Here is a 15,991-nt window from a genome sequence, read left to right on the forward strand (position 1 = left end):
CAGGCAGGCTGGCATTGGCCGCCCAAGATTGATGTTTTCACTTACCCACATAATTTCCGTCTGGAATTTATTGCTGGCCCCCCACGAAGGACTGATTAAACGCTCAGGCTAATGCGTGTGCTGCTGCTGCTGCGACGTAGGCCTAATTAGTCCGGCTTTTGAATTATGTGATTACTTTAATTTGTGGCATCCTTGATAATTTATATTTAAATATCTTTGTGCTTCGTTTACGCCTGGTCTCAAATGCTGAAAGCTGTTTATAGTTTATGTTTGTCATCAAGCCACAGATATTATTGCTGCTGACAGTCCATTAAAAGTCAGTAAATAGCCAAACTAGCCGGAATTTCGGTTTATTATTAATGTAGTTATATGGAATAAAATATTTATCAGCAACTTTGTTTGCCCACACGCAGAGCAGCTATTTTAAGCAAAATACATATTTGTTTAGTTCAATTTTCTTAACTTGTCAACTTCTTTGCAAGCAACATTTGCCATTTGCTTTAATAATTCCATTATTCTTTTGCGCAAAGAGCCTTTTGTATATGAGGCTTGTTTTTCCTGAAAAACATGCAATAAATATTCATAAATTGCTGACAATTTCAACAAACACTTAGGAAAATGAACATTAACAAATAAGCTTAAAGCGTGGACTGCTCAACTGGAAAATATTTTGCACCCAGCTTGGGTATCGTTTGGTTTTATTAAGGTCTCAACAGGATGCTGAACCGCACTGGAATTCCAATTATTATTTTTTACTCTGGCCAGATTGTAGCCTCAATCAAACCAATTTTTATTATAATAGAAAAACTATTGAGTGGAACCCAGCCATGGCATTTAACCAACCATTTTTGGTAAATGCCAATGGAGAGAGATTCAATTTAGTCTGCTACTTGCATAAGAAAATATACAAAGCTAGTCATATTTTCAGTTCAACTGGCAGTTGCAAATTAGAAATTGAATTGTTTAGATGAAATGAGAAAATATTTGCTGGAACAAGTATTGAACGGGTTCAAAGATGTGGCAGAAATATACATTTATGCCGAATATAAATTCGTAAATATTTAAAAAGTTCATTTTGTTGTTCCTACTTTGGCCATACTCTTCAGAGGAGTTAAGCTAAACCTTGACTAGATTGCATTTAGGTTTTCTCTGACACATATCTTCCTTGACTATATTCGTTGTAGCTTTTAGGTTTTCACTGACACACATCTTCTATGGCATAATCTCACTCTACTTAAGGCCCACCTTGACTAGATTCGTTCTAGCTCTTGAGTTTGCTCTGACACATATAAATATAGTTTATTGATTCGCAGCTGCCTGGCTCTTAGTTGCCTTCAAGCAGTTTTCCGTCTTAGTCATGCTGACTATACGCTCACATTCATAATTCATATTCGCATTGAGTGCAGTTCACAGTCACTCGAGATCCATTTGAAAGCCCGATTCATTCGCTTGATGTGCTAATCTGTCTCGTTTTATATGCTAATTTTCCTATTGAGTGCCTCGCATCATATTTATATGTGTGTGTTTATATAGACATGGCCCAATATACAAGCTCGTAAATCTGTAAGCTCGTAAATGTCCAAGTGCTGTAAACTCGTACTCGATTTTCTGGGCGCACGCCGCTTGCCGCACGCTGCGTATACGCAATAAGGCAAGTGACAAGCAGCCTTTGGTGAGGCGTTGCTTGCCTCTTGGCCATGGCTTAAAATATATAACTTTGTTCGCTTGTCATATACAATAAATCAAGCAGCGGACAACGGCCCGCAGCTTGTGTGCCTTAAATTTGTCAACATTTTGATGTGTGGGCGCATTTAAGGCGGCTTTTAACAAAATTTGATGAAGCCTTATGCCAAGGATTTTTCCACACAAAATGCGTAGCCAAGTTTAATCAACTTATGTAAGTTCCTGTGCTGCTTTATTATTTATGGCACGAGCAACTATTTCTGAAATACAAAATTGTTTGGGGCCAAATATTCTGTACTATGTGATATGTGCACAATGTGTGTGCCACAAGTGGCAAGACGAGCATTGTTCTTGCCGCTGTCAGTATGATGGCAAGTTTCTGCAAAAACTTTGCAAAATGTGATGGCCACGCTTACACGCCAGATACTTTATTTTAAGTTTAACGGTAATTGAATTTTCACTTAAGTAGTGACCAATATAATGACTTGGTAAGCTAGCAAATATTGTCATTACCGATCGCACTTAAGCCCTAATGGAAGGCTCATAACAGCGCAGCAGCAATTAGACGCTGCCACGTCTGCCACAGACATATATAAATGCGTTGGTGTTGTGCTGGAGTGTTGCCACAACATGCGGCAACTATAAGTGTCCTTAATGCCAATTACTGCTGCTGGCGTGTGGCGAGCGTAAGGCAAACTGTAAGCGCCTTGTGGCATGCCACGCACAACTTTGATATGGAAATGCGGCCCCGTTTGGCAACACGATTGACAATGGCAATATGAATGTGAATGTGAATGCGGATGTGTATGTGGATGTGAATGTGAATGGAATGGGAAATCTCTGTTGATAGAGTCGAAAGTCATGCATATTATTTCATGTTTGCAGTTGCTAGTTTTCAGTTCACATTCCGTTGCGCGTCTGAAATTTTTATGCAAATTTATGGCACGCGTCAACAAATTCGTTGAACAGCAATGCATAAATATTAGCCCGTTGTAAGCCCCTCTGCACGCATATAAAGTTAAAATTTATAATTGGAAAAACCAGAAAAAAAACTGCCCTGCAAAGCTTTGCTATACATGCAAGGGATATAGTCTCTAGTCTTAGAAATTTGAGATTAATTTGAAATGTGTTTTTAATATAAAACTAGGAATTTTTAGGAGATATGCTTCGCATTTTTCGCAAGATAGCTTAATTCCACTGTCAACATTTTATACATTATTTTTGCGAATGTCACATTTTTTTTTCTAATGTTCAAGATGTGGCCTGTACGTTTTTCCATGACACATTTTGCACAAACCTTTTTTTAAATAATTAATTACACTTCTTTCACCTATTATTAATTGTTGAATGAACAATATATCTCAATTCCATACACATATGTGAAATCACATTTGAAATGTTGGTCGTAAAATAGGACTCAGAAAGCATGTAATGTTCTTACTATGCTTGAAAAATGTGGTTTTATTCCAAATCCGCGCAAAGCCGGATAATACACACTAGTGTAACAACAACTCATACATATACATGTATGTGAGTCCATTAATTGGATTGCATATTTTCGTGTGTGTGTTGGAACATCAAAGGGTATTTCTTCTATACATTTCTATAAATTGCTTGTCGTGTCAAATACAAACGACAAAAATGAGAATCAATAAATGTTATTTTTATATAAATTGCAAATAGTTCCAATTGAGTTTGCAAACACACAAATGGTCTATTTGTACAGGATTGCGAACACGTTTCAAAGGTCCACTTAGGAAGCCATTAAGTCGAATTCTGATGGACGTTAGCGTCTTTTCATTTAGATTACGCTGACAGCTGTGTTGATATTTGGCCACAAATTTCAACTTTTCAGCAGCTAATAACAGTGTGTGCTAAGTGGTGCAATGGGACTCTGGTTTTTGCTGTCTGGCTCTGTAATTCCGAGTGGTTGAGTGGTTCCCCTTTTGATGCTTTGTTTGCAGCTTGGCAAACAAGCTCTTTGGTCCTTATCCCTGTGCGCACAGCTGTGGCAACTGTTGCAGCACTGATAAGTACACACACACACACACAGGCACATACATGCCACACACAGTGTGTGTGTGTGTGTGTGTCCGCTTTTCCTGCCGTCACATTCACAGTTTTGTGGTATTGCAGGTAAATTGCACTACAGTTGCAATGAACAGCGCCAATCTAAAAGAGTGATTAAGTGGCATTTAATGACTCTAGTTTGCGACTGAAAAAGCAAGTGTTTGTGCTTCAGGCTGGCAAGCAGCAACTTTTTGTTGTACTCCACTTAATTGCAACCTCTGCTGTAATTTGTCAGGCTTCCATTTACTTTTTCGGATTAAAGAAGGGCATGCTGACTGGCTAAGGGCTTCAAATAACTACTCTTAGCTGTTTCAATTTAATTAGTGAGTGTGTAGTCCAGTCCAGGTAAGTTAATTAAGTTTCAAAAGTCCGCTCTCTGCACTGGTCTTTGTTAGCCAAGTATCTTTAACCAGTGGGAAATTCATACGTAATGCAAATTATGGTCTTACATTTGGTTATTTAACAACATTTACACTTCAAACTGCGCCAAAGCTAAGCATTTATCTCTATTACTCAATATAAGTTGTTTAAATTAATATATATTAATACGATTTGAATTCTATCATGTATACCTTAATTAGACTATGCAATCAATCGCAAGGCTATCTAAGAGTTTCACAAAACGATTTTCTACAACTGTAAGTGAAATCTTACAAACCCTTTTTCCGTTGTTCACTTTAATCACAGGGCAAACACTTTTGCATACATATTTATCACATAAAACACACATACCTAAAAAAAATGGGAATTGTGGGCGAGTTGGTTGCATTGTTTAATTGAAAAAAAAAAAATAACCCAAGTTACATGATATTTGATATTTATTTTACTTGCTGTACAAACCTGTTGTGGCTGGTTGATTGAACTCGGCATTGTTTGAGGTTCATTTGAAAATAGAAACTCGATTGAAATACCAAAATGTATTAAATGAAATTCTCGTGCCATGTAACTCTTTGTCAATCGCAATTCGTTGCCTCTTCTGATGGATGCTTCATGAGGCAACAACAAGTTGGCCTTCAGCTCTGTTCGGTCTGCTGGACACAAGAGGCAGAAGGAGGTAGACAGATGGCTCAGTCGTGTGGTGCGAAGGAAATAAGAAAACTGGATGCTCGATAGAATTTTGGGAATTTTACTATATCTTGCATGTAAAAATATGTCAAATGTATCCATTTCGTTGTTAGCCATGAATGACAATACAAGAAACAACTGCATCATTGCAGCGAGTTCGGATCTAATGTTATAATTGGTATATTGGCATTCAAAGGGTCCGTCGCATCGCTGGGCAGTTCCGGAATGTGTCCGCTGTCGCTTGTGCCATTGCCAGCTGGAACGAGCAGAGCTTAGTTTGTGTCCTGAGGTGCCTCTTTTGACTCTGTATTACCTGCGGAAGCTGCTGCTTTGCTTTGCTGCTCCTCCTCCTCGGTGATGGTGGAGAAGTTGGTCGGCCGCTGTGATGTGATCAATGGACTGGCCGCCAGCAGGCGATGCGAGTGCCTTTTGCTTTTGCCCGCGTTGGCAGCTGTAAGGGACTGTCGCTTCGATTTGGTAAGCGTCTCGGGCGCCGTAAATACCACCGTGGGCTGCAGTTCGATTTGGATGGCAGGAGTAAGTAGTATAAGCTTGGAAACACACATATGAACTCACCGATTGAGCAGGATGCTGCTGCTGTTCGGCACGTTGCATTCGATAAGCCTGATACTGTGATATGACACAGAGCAAACAGTAGAGCTTGAAATGGAATCAAATTGAAATTGTTTAGGAAACGGAAATTGCCAAACAGGTCCGTTCACTCACATTCAGGCAGAGTATGAAGAAATCTATGGTGAATATGAAACCAACGATGGGATCAAAAATCACACGACGCGACAGCGTCAGGTGTACAAGATGGGCGACTTCGATAAGCAAATCGCAGAGCATTAAACCTATCCAGGGCAACAGCAATTGACGTTTGTTCTGCAAAAGGTGTAAATTGGTTGCGAAATGTGTCAAAGGTCAACTCGGGTGGCCACACTCACATTCCGCAGTCCCACAATCAGCAGCAGCGAGGCCACAACCATCAGCATCGAGCAAAACAAAAACAATACGTTGAATATCACAGTTACTGCAATCACAAATCACGTCAATCAATTGCGTTGGATAACATTTTGCTATATGGCTTCCTGCCCTGACGCCTCCCTCTCTCTCTCTCTCTCTCTCTCTTACCTACAGTTACATCACCCTTCTCCAGGATACTTTCGCCCAGCGGTTGCTTTCTCTGGCCAAGCAGAAACGCTTGCTCCTCCTTTAGATAGAACGTAAACATAAACGTGGACAGGCCAAAGTAGAGCTGCAATATTAAAAGTAAATCTAATCAAGATTAAGAGCTTCTAGTTTTAGAACATATTTCTATTATGCGATTTTCTTCTCAATTTTTCGCTTTATTTTCACAATCCTTTTCGACTCACAATCTATTGAGCTAAGCGTTTGATTGGAAATTCTGTGGCTTATTTTCAAATGCGATTTACGGCAAGAGGATTTATAATTGGTTTGTCGATTGAACTAAGCTATTTTCTGCTCTCGTTGTATTCTACTTTCTTCCATTCATATTTTGCATTTTGTCTGCCGCGATTGGAACTTGAGTCCTTTACGAATTAATCTTTAGCGCATGACGAATTACAACAACAATAAGGGAAGGAACTTGCTTTTGTCATAACTTTTCGCTTAATTGTCGCTCTACGTTGTGCTTCGCGATAAGCTTCTCGCTTGGTTGGTCTTTTTGTCATCCATTCATTCGATTGGCTTGTCGTTTGGTCTTACTCAATTTCGCTTCTTGCTTTGTAACTTGTCTAGCTTCTCGCTTGATTTATAATCGTCTCAATTCTTGCTCCACTTCTCGCGCTTTTCTCAAAATGTTACACCTTTCCGTTTTTTTTACTTACTTAGCTTCTCGCTTGATTTATAATTGATTTAATTCTCGCTTCACTTCACGCGCTCTCCTTCAAAATATTTCTCTTCTCTGTCACAGTGTTCCTCACTTCTCGTTTTGCTTCTTAGTTTGCTTCTCGCTTTGTTAAGTTTTCAAAATATCACTTTTCGCGCTTTAGCTGGCGATTTGCTTTGCTACACTTACTCCCATTTTGCTTCTCACTTTGCTTCTCGCTTTTCAGCACCATCTTTTACCACTAGCTTAAGTATATGCAGGAAGATAAGCTAAATTTTTGTTTATCTTGGCTAACTTTGTATTTTCTTTTAACAAATCAAATCTCTTGTAATTGATTACCCACCAGAGTGTAAACGGCGCAGGCAAAGCTGCCTTTACGCACGCTTCTCCAAAAGCAGCAGGACTCGAGTATGGCCATTTTGTGGGCTGTCTTATTCCACCAAACTTATATACATTGGGATATCGTAAGTGAAAGTCTTTTGTATAACGGCAGCCGCCACTTTCACTTTACTTTTTGACACTTGCTCGGGGCACTAGGCAGACGGCAGTTTGTCTTAGGATGCCGCCAGCTTTTTTATTGGCCTCTTTTTGTTTTCTTAGCGTTTCTAGGATACTTTGTGGCCTGTCATTGGCCTGCTTATCTATAAACACTGACACTTAATTTCATATACAACGCACGCAGATTTATGACACTGATTTATGTGCCGTATACCAGGCTATATATTTATATATGGCCGGCAACTGCATTTGCCGATTGAACCGTTCGCTTTGAAAGACGCGCCAGAACTAATTCGAATTGTGTTTTTCTGTGAAGTCGGAACATGACCAACAATTCGAACATCGGACCGCATTTTATGAATGAAACTTCGAAAGGGCGTAAATCGCTGTTGGGCCTCAGGGACGTCGGCGGGGAGTCAACGCATGCGCCAGCCCGTGCTCTGGGCCAAAAAGCAACAGGCGGCTTTGGCATTGAGAGTGGCCGATTTGCATGTGACGCGAAATGAAGCGAAATCTATGCAAAACTCAAGCAACGGGTGGTCGCTCGCCACGCGGCGTATACGCAATGTCTACAGTTCGCACGAAAATAGCCAACTGTGCGCGCATTTAATTTATTTATAAGCCGCAAATGTGCAGAGTTAGCTCTGGAGCTGCCGCATGCATTCATTTTCATTAAAGCAGTCCACGATAGATGTGCAGGATGCGGATTCCAACCCAAGCAAGTGTGAATAGATTTTATTCAGTTGTATTCAAAAACAGCTATATCGTTTACTCATCAAATTGTTAATTGTCACTTTGATTATTGCCAGGATTTGGCATTAAACGCAGCCACTTAGTTGGAGCAGCTGACTCGATGATTCCCTGCGTCGAGCATGACTAATGGTCATCGATGGCGTCGATAAGCCGCAGCCTCTGGCCATGAGCGTCGACGGTTTGGGCGCCAGGAAGCGTAAGCAGTCAGCTGGAAAACTGATGAATCACATAAATTGAAATGAAGGACACAGAATTCGTATCGGAGCAGGCGTTGCAGCGACTTTTCGACTGTTATTGCCTTGTCAAAACCGACTGCTCCTGGCTATGGATGGAAATGATAATGGACGTAGGGCGCCAAGTAAAACATCCAGTATTACGTGAGTATTGATATATACAAGTATGTTCATGTACTGAAATTGTATTTACCGCAATGGCGGATAGTTCAAAAAACAAGGATGTCAAAAAGACGGTGGATAGGGGTCAACAGACAAGCAACTATAAACCGAATATCAGAGATTTTCGTATGCACTATGAGGGCAGTATCAGCTCCAACTCTGTTGAGGATGTAAAATCCAAGGTAGTACGTTCCACAATCGAAATGGAACATTATATTGACTTTGATGATCTCTTGCCGGAAGTTGGCGAGTTCGGATGCTTTCAGAAAGTTTTGTTCGCCTTAATGATACCCTTTTGCTACATATCGGCCTTTGTGTATCTAAGCCAGATCTTCATGACGCTGCCGCCGGATAAATATTACTGCTTTGTCAACGAGCTGTCGCTTATAGCCAGCGAGGAGGAGCGCAAAGAGCTTTCTATACCCAAGGAAGTCGATGGCAGCTACAGTCGCTGCCAGATGTATGATGTCAATTATACGGCCGTGTTTAAGTCCAAGAATCGCAGCGAGCTAATCAATAGCTCGCTGCCGCTAATACCCTGCCGGGAAGGTTATGTCTTTGACCAGAACGAACCTTTTCGTACGGCAACCATGGAGTTCGGCTGGGTCTGCGCCAATGATCGCTATGCCACATACGCCCAAGTGGTCTTCTTTCTGGGGTCCGTTGCAGGTTGCCTGGCCTATGGACACTTTGCGGATCATTGCGGTCGCGTGGCAGCTTTGGTTAGCAGCTGCTCCTTGGCATTCTTCGGCAGTATTTTTACATCGATGGCCACTAACTTTGTTAGCTTTGTCATTATTCGCCTGATTGTCGGCGCCTCCTTTGACACTTGCTTCACCATGATCTATATACTGGGTACGCAACAATTGACCTATAAATGACCTTTTACCCGAACTCAGGCCGAAAGAAGCATCTAAATCTAGCCAAGCCCGTCCGTTTGTCCGTTCGAATTCGGAGACTATAAAAGCTAGATACTTGGATATTTCAAATAAATATTCTTCCATACGCACAGCGAGCTTGTCATTTTACTCAGATATCTCTTCTCATTTCCAAAATATCGATAAATATCGGTTTTGAGATTTGCTTGCTAGGGCATATCTCGAGGATTGTAGTAGCTATAGCTTACAAACTTGGTGTGAAGGTTTTTGTATAGTATATACAGATTAGGAATGTTTCACTTTTTGAATAAGAGCCTTGCTTGTGTTCTGTTAAGGGTGTGCTAGTCGGGCACTTCCGACTCTATTTGCTTTGATGTAGACTTCCAATGCCTATATTCCTATCTGTAGTACTCGAGTATGTTGGACCCACGTATCGCACCTTCGTGGGCAACATGTCACTGGCCATGTTCTACTCGCCGTTCACCATGCTGATACCCTGGATGGCCCTATTGCTGCGCACCTGGGGAAACTTTGCTCTGGTCGGCTCGATACCCATTGCTTTTGCTCTGTGTGCATATTGTTATTTGCCCGAATCGGCGCGCTGGCTGGTCTCTGTGGGCAAGATCGACGACGCAATTGTCATACTAAAGAATGTGGCAGCTAGAAATAAGCGAACCGTTTCGAAGAGTTACTGGAAGAAATTCCGCGAAAGTTGCGAACAGTTCTACAAAGAGGAATTTGAGGGTCGCAGCTTTACAGTACTTTCGATTTTTAGACGTCGTCGCCTGGCTCGCTATATGGTGCTCATGATATTCATCTGGATGACCATGTCACTGATCTATGATGGCCATGTACGCGCCGCGTCTGTCCTGGACAAGGAGAACGTGGTTGTTGTCTTTACCATAGCCTGCGCCACGGAGCTGCCGGGCGATCTTCTCGTTATCGTGACCCTCGATCGCTTTGGACGTCGCTGGTGCGCCTTTACATTTACCACGCTGAGCGGAGTTTTCAGTCTGTTGGCGGCTAACTTAAAGAATCCCACCCACACATTGGTGACCGCCTTGGCAGGACGCTTCTTTGCCAATGTTTGCTACAACATTGGACTGCAGTGGGCGGCCGAAGTGCTGCCGACGGTGGTGCGTGCCCAGGGCGTGGCCTTCATACATACCATGGGCTTTGTGGCCATGTTACTCTCCCCGCCGGTCATCTACCTGTCTAATGTATCTCTAGCGCTGATGCTCAACACTTTGGGTCTGCTGGGTATTTTGGGTGGCATTCTATCTTTGTTCCTGCCGGAGACCTTGCACCAGGATCTACCGCAAACGCTCAGCGATGGCGACGACTTTGGCAAAGATCAACGCATGTGGCATCAACCTTGTTGCGGACCGGGAACTAGGCGCACGCAACGATTCAAGCGGAACTGGCACGAGGGCTCCAGCCTGCGCACCCTATCACGGGATGAGTTCCGATCCAGAAAAATGCATCGCGTCGCAGTAGTTAGACCACATGCAAGCAGCTTTATCAGTCGCATGCCTTCATTAGTCAGTCATGATACAGAGGTTTTGGAAAGGATAGAAAAGTATACAGCACACGATGGATTAAAGCGAAACAGGAAATAATTATAAGTCTAGATTGTCCAGTACACCTGTCGAAAGCTACAGTTCAGAACCAAATTGTTAAGTCCGACGAAGCGGCTGTTTAGCCAATTTACCAGCAGCTTGTAGAAATTTTTGTATTCCAGTCTATTTTGTGGTTGTACCTTGTTTTTAAATTTACAATATAAAATAACCAAAATTTCTGGTTCCAAACATGTCTTATATTTCACTCTCATGTAGCTGTGTTTCTCAACCGAATTTCACGAAATTTTCAGCATTAAATCATATTGTGTATCCATTTTAAAGATTGCTTGGAAACGGGACAGCTGTCGATCATCGAGCTATCGATTATTATTAATAAAATTTGGGCTGGGTTTGGGTATCAACAGACAGACATAGACATACGGACAGACAAAGGGAGAGACCTAGATCGACTCTGATCTCGATTATTATTGGGAATATATATGCCTTACGGGTTCGGAGCTGGCTGTTACATACGTTTGGACGAAACCAATATAACCTTGTTACTAATTTTTATTGGGTTCCGAGTAAGAAAATCAAATTAAATTCAAGCATATTAATTGTCGTATCGAACGCTTTCGTTCCAGCCATTTGCTGAGAGAAATTTCCAACCAAACATGAGGCAAAGTTTTAGTATAGAATCAAATACAACACGTATAACACCATTCAATGATGCGAATAACTCGAACTGTATCGGGTGTGAAACTCCAGGCAGTGTTACGAGTAGCTCGATTCGTATCGGGACTGAGCATTGTCCTTTTGCTCATCAACTATGTGCTGCTCATTCGAATTTGGCGCGAACCGCTAACATTTATCAGCGATGAGAAGTATTTCAATAAGACGCTTGCGAAAATCTTAAGACCACGCTGGTCAGGGAGTTCGGGTCATTCGCAGGTGGGCGATTTTCTTATCGAGGAGCTACAGGACTTGGGTTTTATTGCGTTACGCGATGAATTATTTGACGAAAAGATTTTCACCAATTTTTTGGGCATTATGAATACGGATGCATCAAGTTTTTTATTGCTCAGCTGTCATTATGACTCGAAGTTCTTGAAGAATGCCGCAAACTACGTGGGAGCCACAGACGGAGCCGTTTCCTGTGCCATTCTGCTCAATATGGCCAGGACGCTGGCTCCCTATTTACGCGGAGAGTTCTCCAAGCGCGATGACATTGGCTTGCTGGTGAGCCCTGGCCTCTATTCATTGAAAGGTTACAAAAAAAAATCGTATTTATATTTTCAGTTGGTTTTCTTCGATGGACACGAGTCCCTGAACGAGGTGGAAGAAGATTTTAATTCGCTAAATGGATCGCGACGCTTTGCCGAGGTGGAAACCATACCATTGAAAAATATTGTATGTTTCCATAGCTAAGTCAAATTTAAATTAAATTTAAGCCAAAATATTGTGTCTTAGGAGTTGGTTGTCACACTTAACCTAATTGGCGCACCCAACCATATCTACATGAGCCACTACGAGGACACATTTCTATGGCACAATCGTCTGGCCAATATTGAAGGGGATCTCCAAAAGGCAGGCAAGCTGACCAAGTGCCATAAGCTGTTCCACAGCCTAAAAGATCACGAGAGCGATATTGAAGACGATCATTATCCGTTTCTTGAGGAGGGTTCGTATTGATATTGATCGATATGTTGTCCATTTTTTTGACTATTTTTTTGTAGGCGTGCCAGTTCTGCACATAGTGCCGCATACCTTTCCAGATGCATGGCATACTGAGGGTGATAATTTTAAGAGCCTGCACTGGCCGACAATACGTAATATGAACGCAATCATTCCACGATTCGTTTATGAGTTTTTAAAAACTAACCGAGAAACCGGATAAAAGAATTGAATTAATATTTAAATTAATTCATTAATTTTTGCCATTTTTTTTTATATTGAGAAGTTAAATATTTGTGTTCTATAGGTTCAAATCAGGTCAATTTTCAAACGAGCGGTTTCTGAATAAATACTTATAAAAGTAAAATTTTCAATTTTATCTAGGACACAAACCACAAGAGTTGAATCGCACTTGGGTGCCGAACAAGTCGCAATTGATTTGAGTTATATGTATGTGCATATATTCGAAATCAAAGCGCAATCGAGACAGTTATTTGAGCTTTGAAGCTTACGTATAATGGCTGAAATCTCTTTAAGCGTGCGAGCTTATGGCATAAGCCGTTGCGCTCTTTGCACGCACTTCAAAGCTTTTCTCAAACTGTTTGCGGAGGTGGAAAGCTTTTGCTTTATGTACACAAAGCGCACACACACACGCATTTAGGTACTGTGCTTGCATGTGTGAGTGTTTAGTTTGCGCGCCATAAGCGAACGCAAAGCAGCTGCCCAGATCGTTAACAACAACAACAACAACAACTACTACAACGGCCATGGTAATTAGTTTTAACATACCAGTCGAAGAGAGATCTGTTCCAGTGCTCCGTAACACTTCAACCGTTGCGGGACGTAGCTTGTAAATATGTCGCATTCGTGGTATTTCATTTTCGTTTCGATTTGGCTGCTGGCAGCTGATAACGTAGTCGCACAACAGTCCAACGTAAGTTGGGATGAATCCCCCCGTGCGCTGACTCACAAGGCGAGTAAATAATAAAAACTGATCTGTTTTAAGCAGCGGCAGTCCGCGAACTGGGCTGACGATGAGGCACATTTCAACAGCAGCCTGGCATTAATATTGGTGCCACGCGTTGTTGGCAGCCGTGGCCATACGCAGGTGCGCAACTACCTGGTGAATTCGTTAAATGGGCTTGGCTTTCAAACGGAAGTGGACGAGTTTAAGCAACGTGTGCCAATTTTTGGTGAGCTAACGTTTGCGAATGTCATTGGCTACATCAATCCGCAGGCGCAAAACTTCATGGCACTTGCCTGCCACTACGACAGCAAGTATTTTCCAAATGATCCCGGTTTCTTGGGTGCCACGGACTCGGCTGTGCCCTGCGCCATACTCTTGAATACGGCCAAAACGCTGAACAGCTATTTGCTGCAACAGTTTCGCAATCGCAATGATCTCGGCTTGATGGTGCGTCTGAATGTGCTCAATATTGCCCTCAATTACAATAATCGCATTATTTTTCTAGCTGATCTTCTTTGACGGCGAGGAAGCCTTCAGGGAGTGGACCAACAGTGACTCGGTTTATGGCTCGCGTCATTTGGCCAACAAGTTTGCGCGCACGCGCAGCCCGACATCCACGTCAGATCAAGCCAATCTGGGTCCACGTCACATTGATCGCATTGTAAGTTGTTGACTTAGCGGTTAGCCAGGCTCTTCTAATAGTTTAACTTGTATCCTGCTTAGGAGGTGCTCGTGCTGCTGGATTTGATCGGTGCTCGCAATCCGAAATTTTCTAGTTTCTATGAGAATACGCACGGTTTGCATTCTAGTCTGGTGGAGATTGAGCAAACATTGCGTACTGCTGGCCGGCTGGAGGGCAATAACAAAATGTTTCTGAATCGACCCGCTGGTGGATTGGTAGACGACGATCATCGTCCGTTCCTGGAGGAGAATGTCCCCATATTACATTTGATAGCGACACCTTTTCCGGATAGTTGGCACACGCCAAGAGACAATGCTGCCAATCTGCATTGGCCATCAATACGTAACTTCAATCGCGTCTTCCGTAACTTTGTCTATGAATATTTGAAACGACACACGGCACCCGTAGATTTGCGTTTCCATCGCAAGTAGAGTTGTATAGGTTTGATGTGGCTTAAATATTATCATTGTATTTATCGTGTAAATTGTGTTTTTGTTAATAAAAAAGTCCTAGTTAATGCAGCCGTTTTTGTTTCGGTTTAGCGACGCTTGCGGCCGGTCTGACCCTTTTTGCCCGGTGCCCGCTGACCTTGATGACCCTTAGGCTTCTTGCCCACTGCCTTGCGACTGCCTTTGCCCTTCTTGCCACCCTTTTTCGCAGGTCTGTTGGCGCCTTCAGCCTCACGCCTAATAAAATATAAGAATTAATCAATATGCTATTTTGTGTTGTGCTAGCAGCATGTGTCTTACTCTATCCGCTCGTCTTGCTTTTGCAGCGATATCGCCTTATCCACATCTATTTTGGGCTTTTTACTAAGAACACTCTTGATGAGATCCAAATTGGCCTCTCTCTCAGGCTGTGCTGTGATATGCGATGCTTTGCGTTTGCCGCCTGGTATCAATTCCTTAACACCAAGACCACGTGCCTCCTTCTCTTTAGGCAATTTGCTTTGGAATTTGCCCACCGATGCAGTTGAAGATTTGGCTACCGTCACGGCAGTAAGCAGCTGGTTGGAAGATGCGGCCTCTGGGCCCAGATAGCCGCTGCGTGGCATGTCAATCTTTTTGGCCCGCACAATGTTCCGCATACGCTGAATTTCGTTCTTGGCAACCTTCTCGTTGCGCAAGTCCATCTTCTTTTGGAACATATCTGTGTTGGGATCCGCATTCTCGGGCACCTCCAGCACCCAGTCCTTGTCTTTCTCAGCTTCGGCTCGTTTAAAGCCATACGTAGGTACCCATTTCTATGTGGTTGCATGGTTAGTTTTATTATGGCTGTAATTTCTAGAGTACTTACATCCAGGACATCATCGTAGGTTTTCTTGTCCTTCTTCTTCTTTGTGATGCCCTTTTCCTTGGCGAACTTCTCCCATTTCGTCAAAGGACGTGGACCTGGCGGTTTGCGTAGACGCGGCAGCACAGTTGTTGGCTCGGGCAACTTGGCCACAATACTTTCGTCCACACGTTCGGTTGGCAGTTCCCAAATAGCATTGACCAGCAGTTGTGTGTTTTCACGGGTCAGAGCAGCCAAATACTCCTCCTTGTTGTTGCTATATTAATTTAACATTTATATTAAAAGACTAAAATGGTTTTGCACATTTTACTTACGCGAGCTGCCGGTCGTCAAAGTCATTGGGGTCTGTGATGAGCAGGCTGCCTACATCTATGCGACATTCTAGATGTTTTTCTACTGTAATTGGCTTGTATTTATCCAATTCCTTTTGGTGTTTCTCTAAAACTGCTTTAACTACATCCATTTTGTGTGAAAAACAGCAATCCAATATCTTTAATATTTATACACGTGCGTTGTCAGTAGTGTTGGGTTGGACGCGAGAGAGTGAACAAAAAAGAACTGGTTCCCTGCAGTGTTCACAGCTGTGGGCACTGAACATTTTTAACATTAGCTAAAATGTTAT

The 15,991-nt window shown here is 42.4% G+C and overlaps 5 protein-coding genes across 7 annotated transcripts; 3 read left to right on the forward strand and 2 right to left on the reverse strand.

The window, feature by feature from the left end:
• Window positions 1-4,652: 4,652 nt before the first annotated feature.
• LOC6624699 (uncharacterized) lies at window positions 4,653-13,350 on the reverse strand. Of its 2 annotated transcripts, none has more exons than XM_002047157.4 (7): window positions 7,014-7,445; window positions 5,953-6,076; window positions 5,766-5,851; window positions 5,545-5,703; window positions 5,395-5,478; window positions 5,132-5,330; window positions 4,653-5,074 (listed from the first exon to the last, which is right to left on the reverse strand). In XM_002047157.4, the coding sequence occupies exons 1-7, from the start codon at window positions 7,086-7,088 to the stop codon at window positions 4,962-4,964; spliced, it is 840 nt and encodes a 279-aa protein (XP_002047193.1). In that variant the 5' UTR covers window positions 7,089-7,445; the 3' UTR covers window positions 4,653-4,961. The 2 variants fall into 2 exon arrangements, with proteins under 2 accessions (XP_002047193.1, XP_070063941.1); XM_070207840.1 differs by lacking the exon at window positions 7,014-7,445 and adding an exon at window positions 13,217-13,350 and having other exon boundaries at window positions 4,666-5,074.
• On the forward strand, window positions 7,999-10,989 carry LOC6624723 (organic cation transporter protein). The gene is made up of 3 exons (XM_002047158.4): window positions 7,999-8,298; window positions 8,363-9,171; window positions 9,603-10,989. The coding sequence occupies exons 1-3, from the start codon at window positions 8,246-8,248 to the stop codon at window positions 10,811-10,813; spliced, it is 2,073 nt and encodes a 690-aa protein (XP_002047194.2). The 5' UTR covers window positions 7,999-8,245; the 3' UTR covers window positions 10,814-10,989.
• On the forward strand, window positions 11,454-12,771 carry LOC6624353 (glutaminyl-peptide cyclotransferase). The gene is made up of 4 exons (XM_002047159.4): window positions 11,454-11,992; window positions 12,053-12,163; window positions 12,224-12,434; window positions 12,490-12,771. Exons 1-4 carry the CDS (start codon window positions 11,480-11,482, stop codon window positions 12,648-12,650), a joined length of 996 nt encoding a protein of 331 aa, XP_002047195.2. The 5' UTR covers window positions 11,454-11,479; the 3' UTR covers window positions 12,651-12,771.
• Window positions 13,219-14,597, forward strand: LOC6624636 (glutaminyl-peptide cyclotransferase). 2 transcript variants are annotated; one of them, XM_002047160.4, is made up of 4 exons: window positions 13,219-13,361; window positions 13,437-13,841; window positions 13,900-14,055; window positions 14,118-14,597. In XM_002047160.4, the coding sequence occupies exons 1-4, from the start codon at window positions 13,284-13,286 to the stop codon at window positions 14,505-14,507; spliced, it is 1,029 nt and encodes a 342-aa protein (XP_002047196.1). In that variant the 5' UTR covers window positions 13,219-13,283; the 3' UTR covers window positions 14,508-14,597. The 2 variants fall into 2 exon arrangements, with proteins under 2 accessions (XP_002047196.1, XP_032290312.1); XM_032434421.2 differs by having other exon boundaries at window positions 13,244-13,361; window positions 13,434-13,841.
• Window positions 14,519-15,919, reverse strand: LOC6624661 (ribosome biogenesis regulatory protein homolog). The gene is made up of 4 exons (XM_002047161.4): window positions 15,684-15,919; window positions 15,373-15,625; window positions 14,826-15,319; window positions 14,519-14,762 (listed from the first exon to the last, which is right to left on the reverse strand). Exons 1-4 carry the CDS (start codon window positions 15,830-15,832, stop codon window positions 14,615-14,617), a joined length of 1,044 nt encoding a protein of 347 aa, XP_002047197.1. The 5' UTR covers window positions 15,833-15,919; the 3' UTR covers window positions 14,519-14,614.
• Window positions 15,920-15,991: the final 72 nt, after the last annotated feature.

This window comes from Drosophila virilis, chromosome 3 (genome assembly GCF_030788295.1).
Source record: "Drosophila virilis strain 15010-1051.87 chromosome 3, Dvir_AGI_RSII-ME, whole genome shotgun sequence".
In the NCBI taxonomy this organism is placed as follows: Eukaryota; Metazoa; Arthropoda; class Insecta; order Diptera; family Drosophilidae; genus Drosophila; species Drosophila virilis.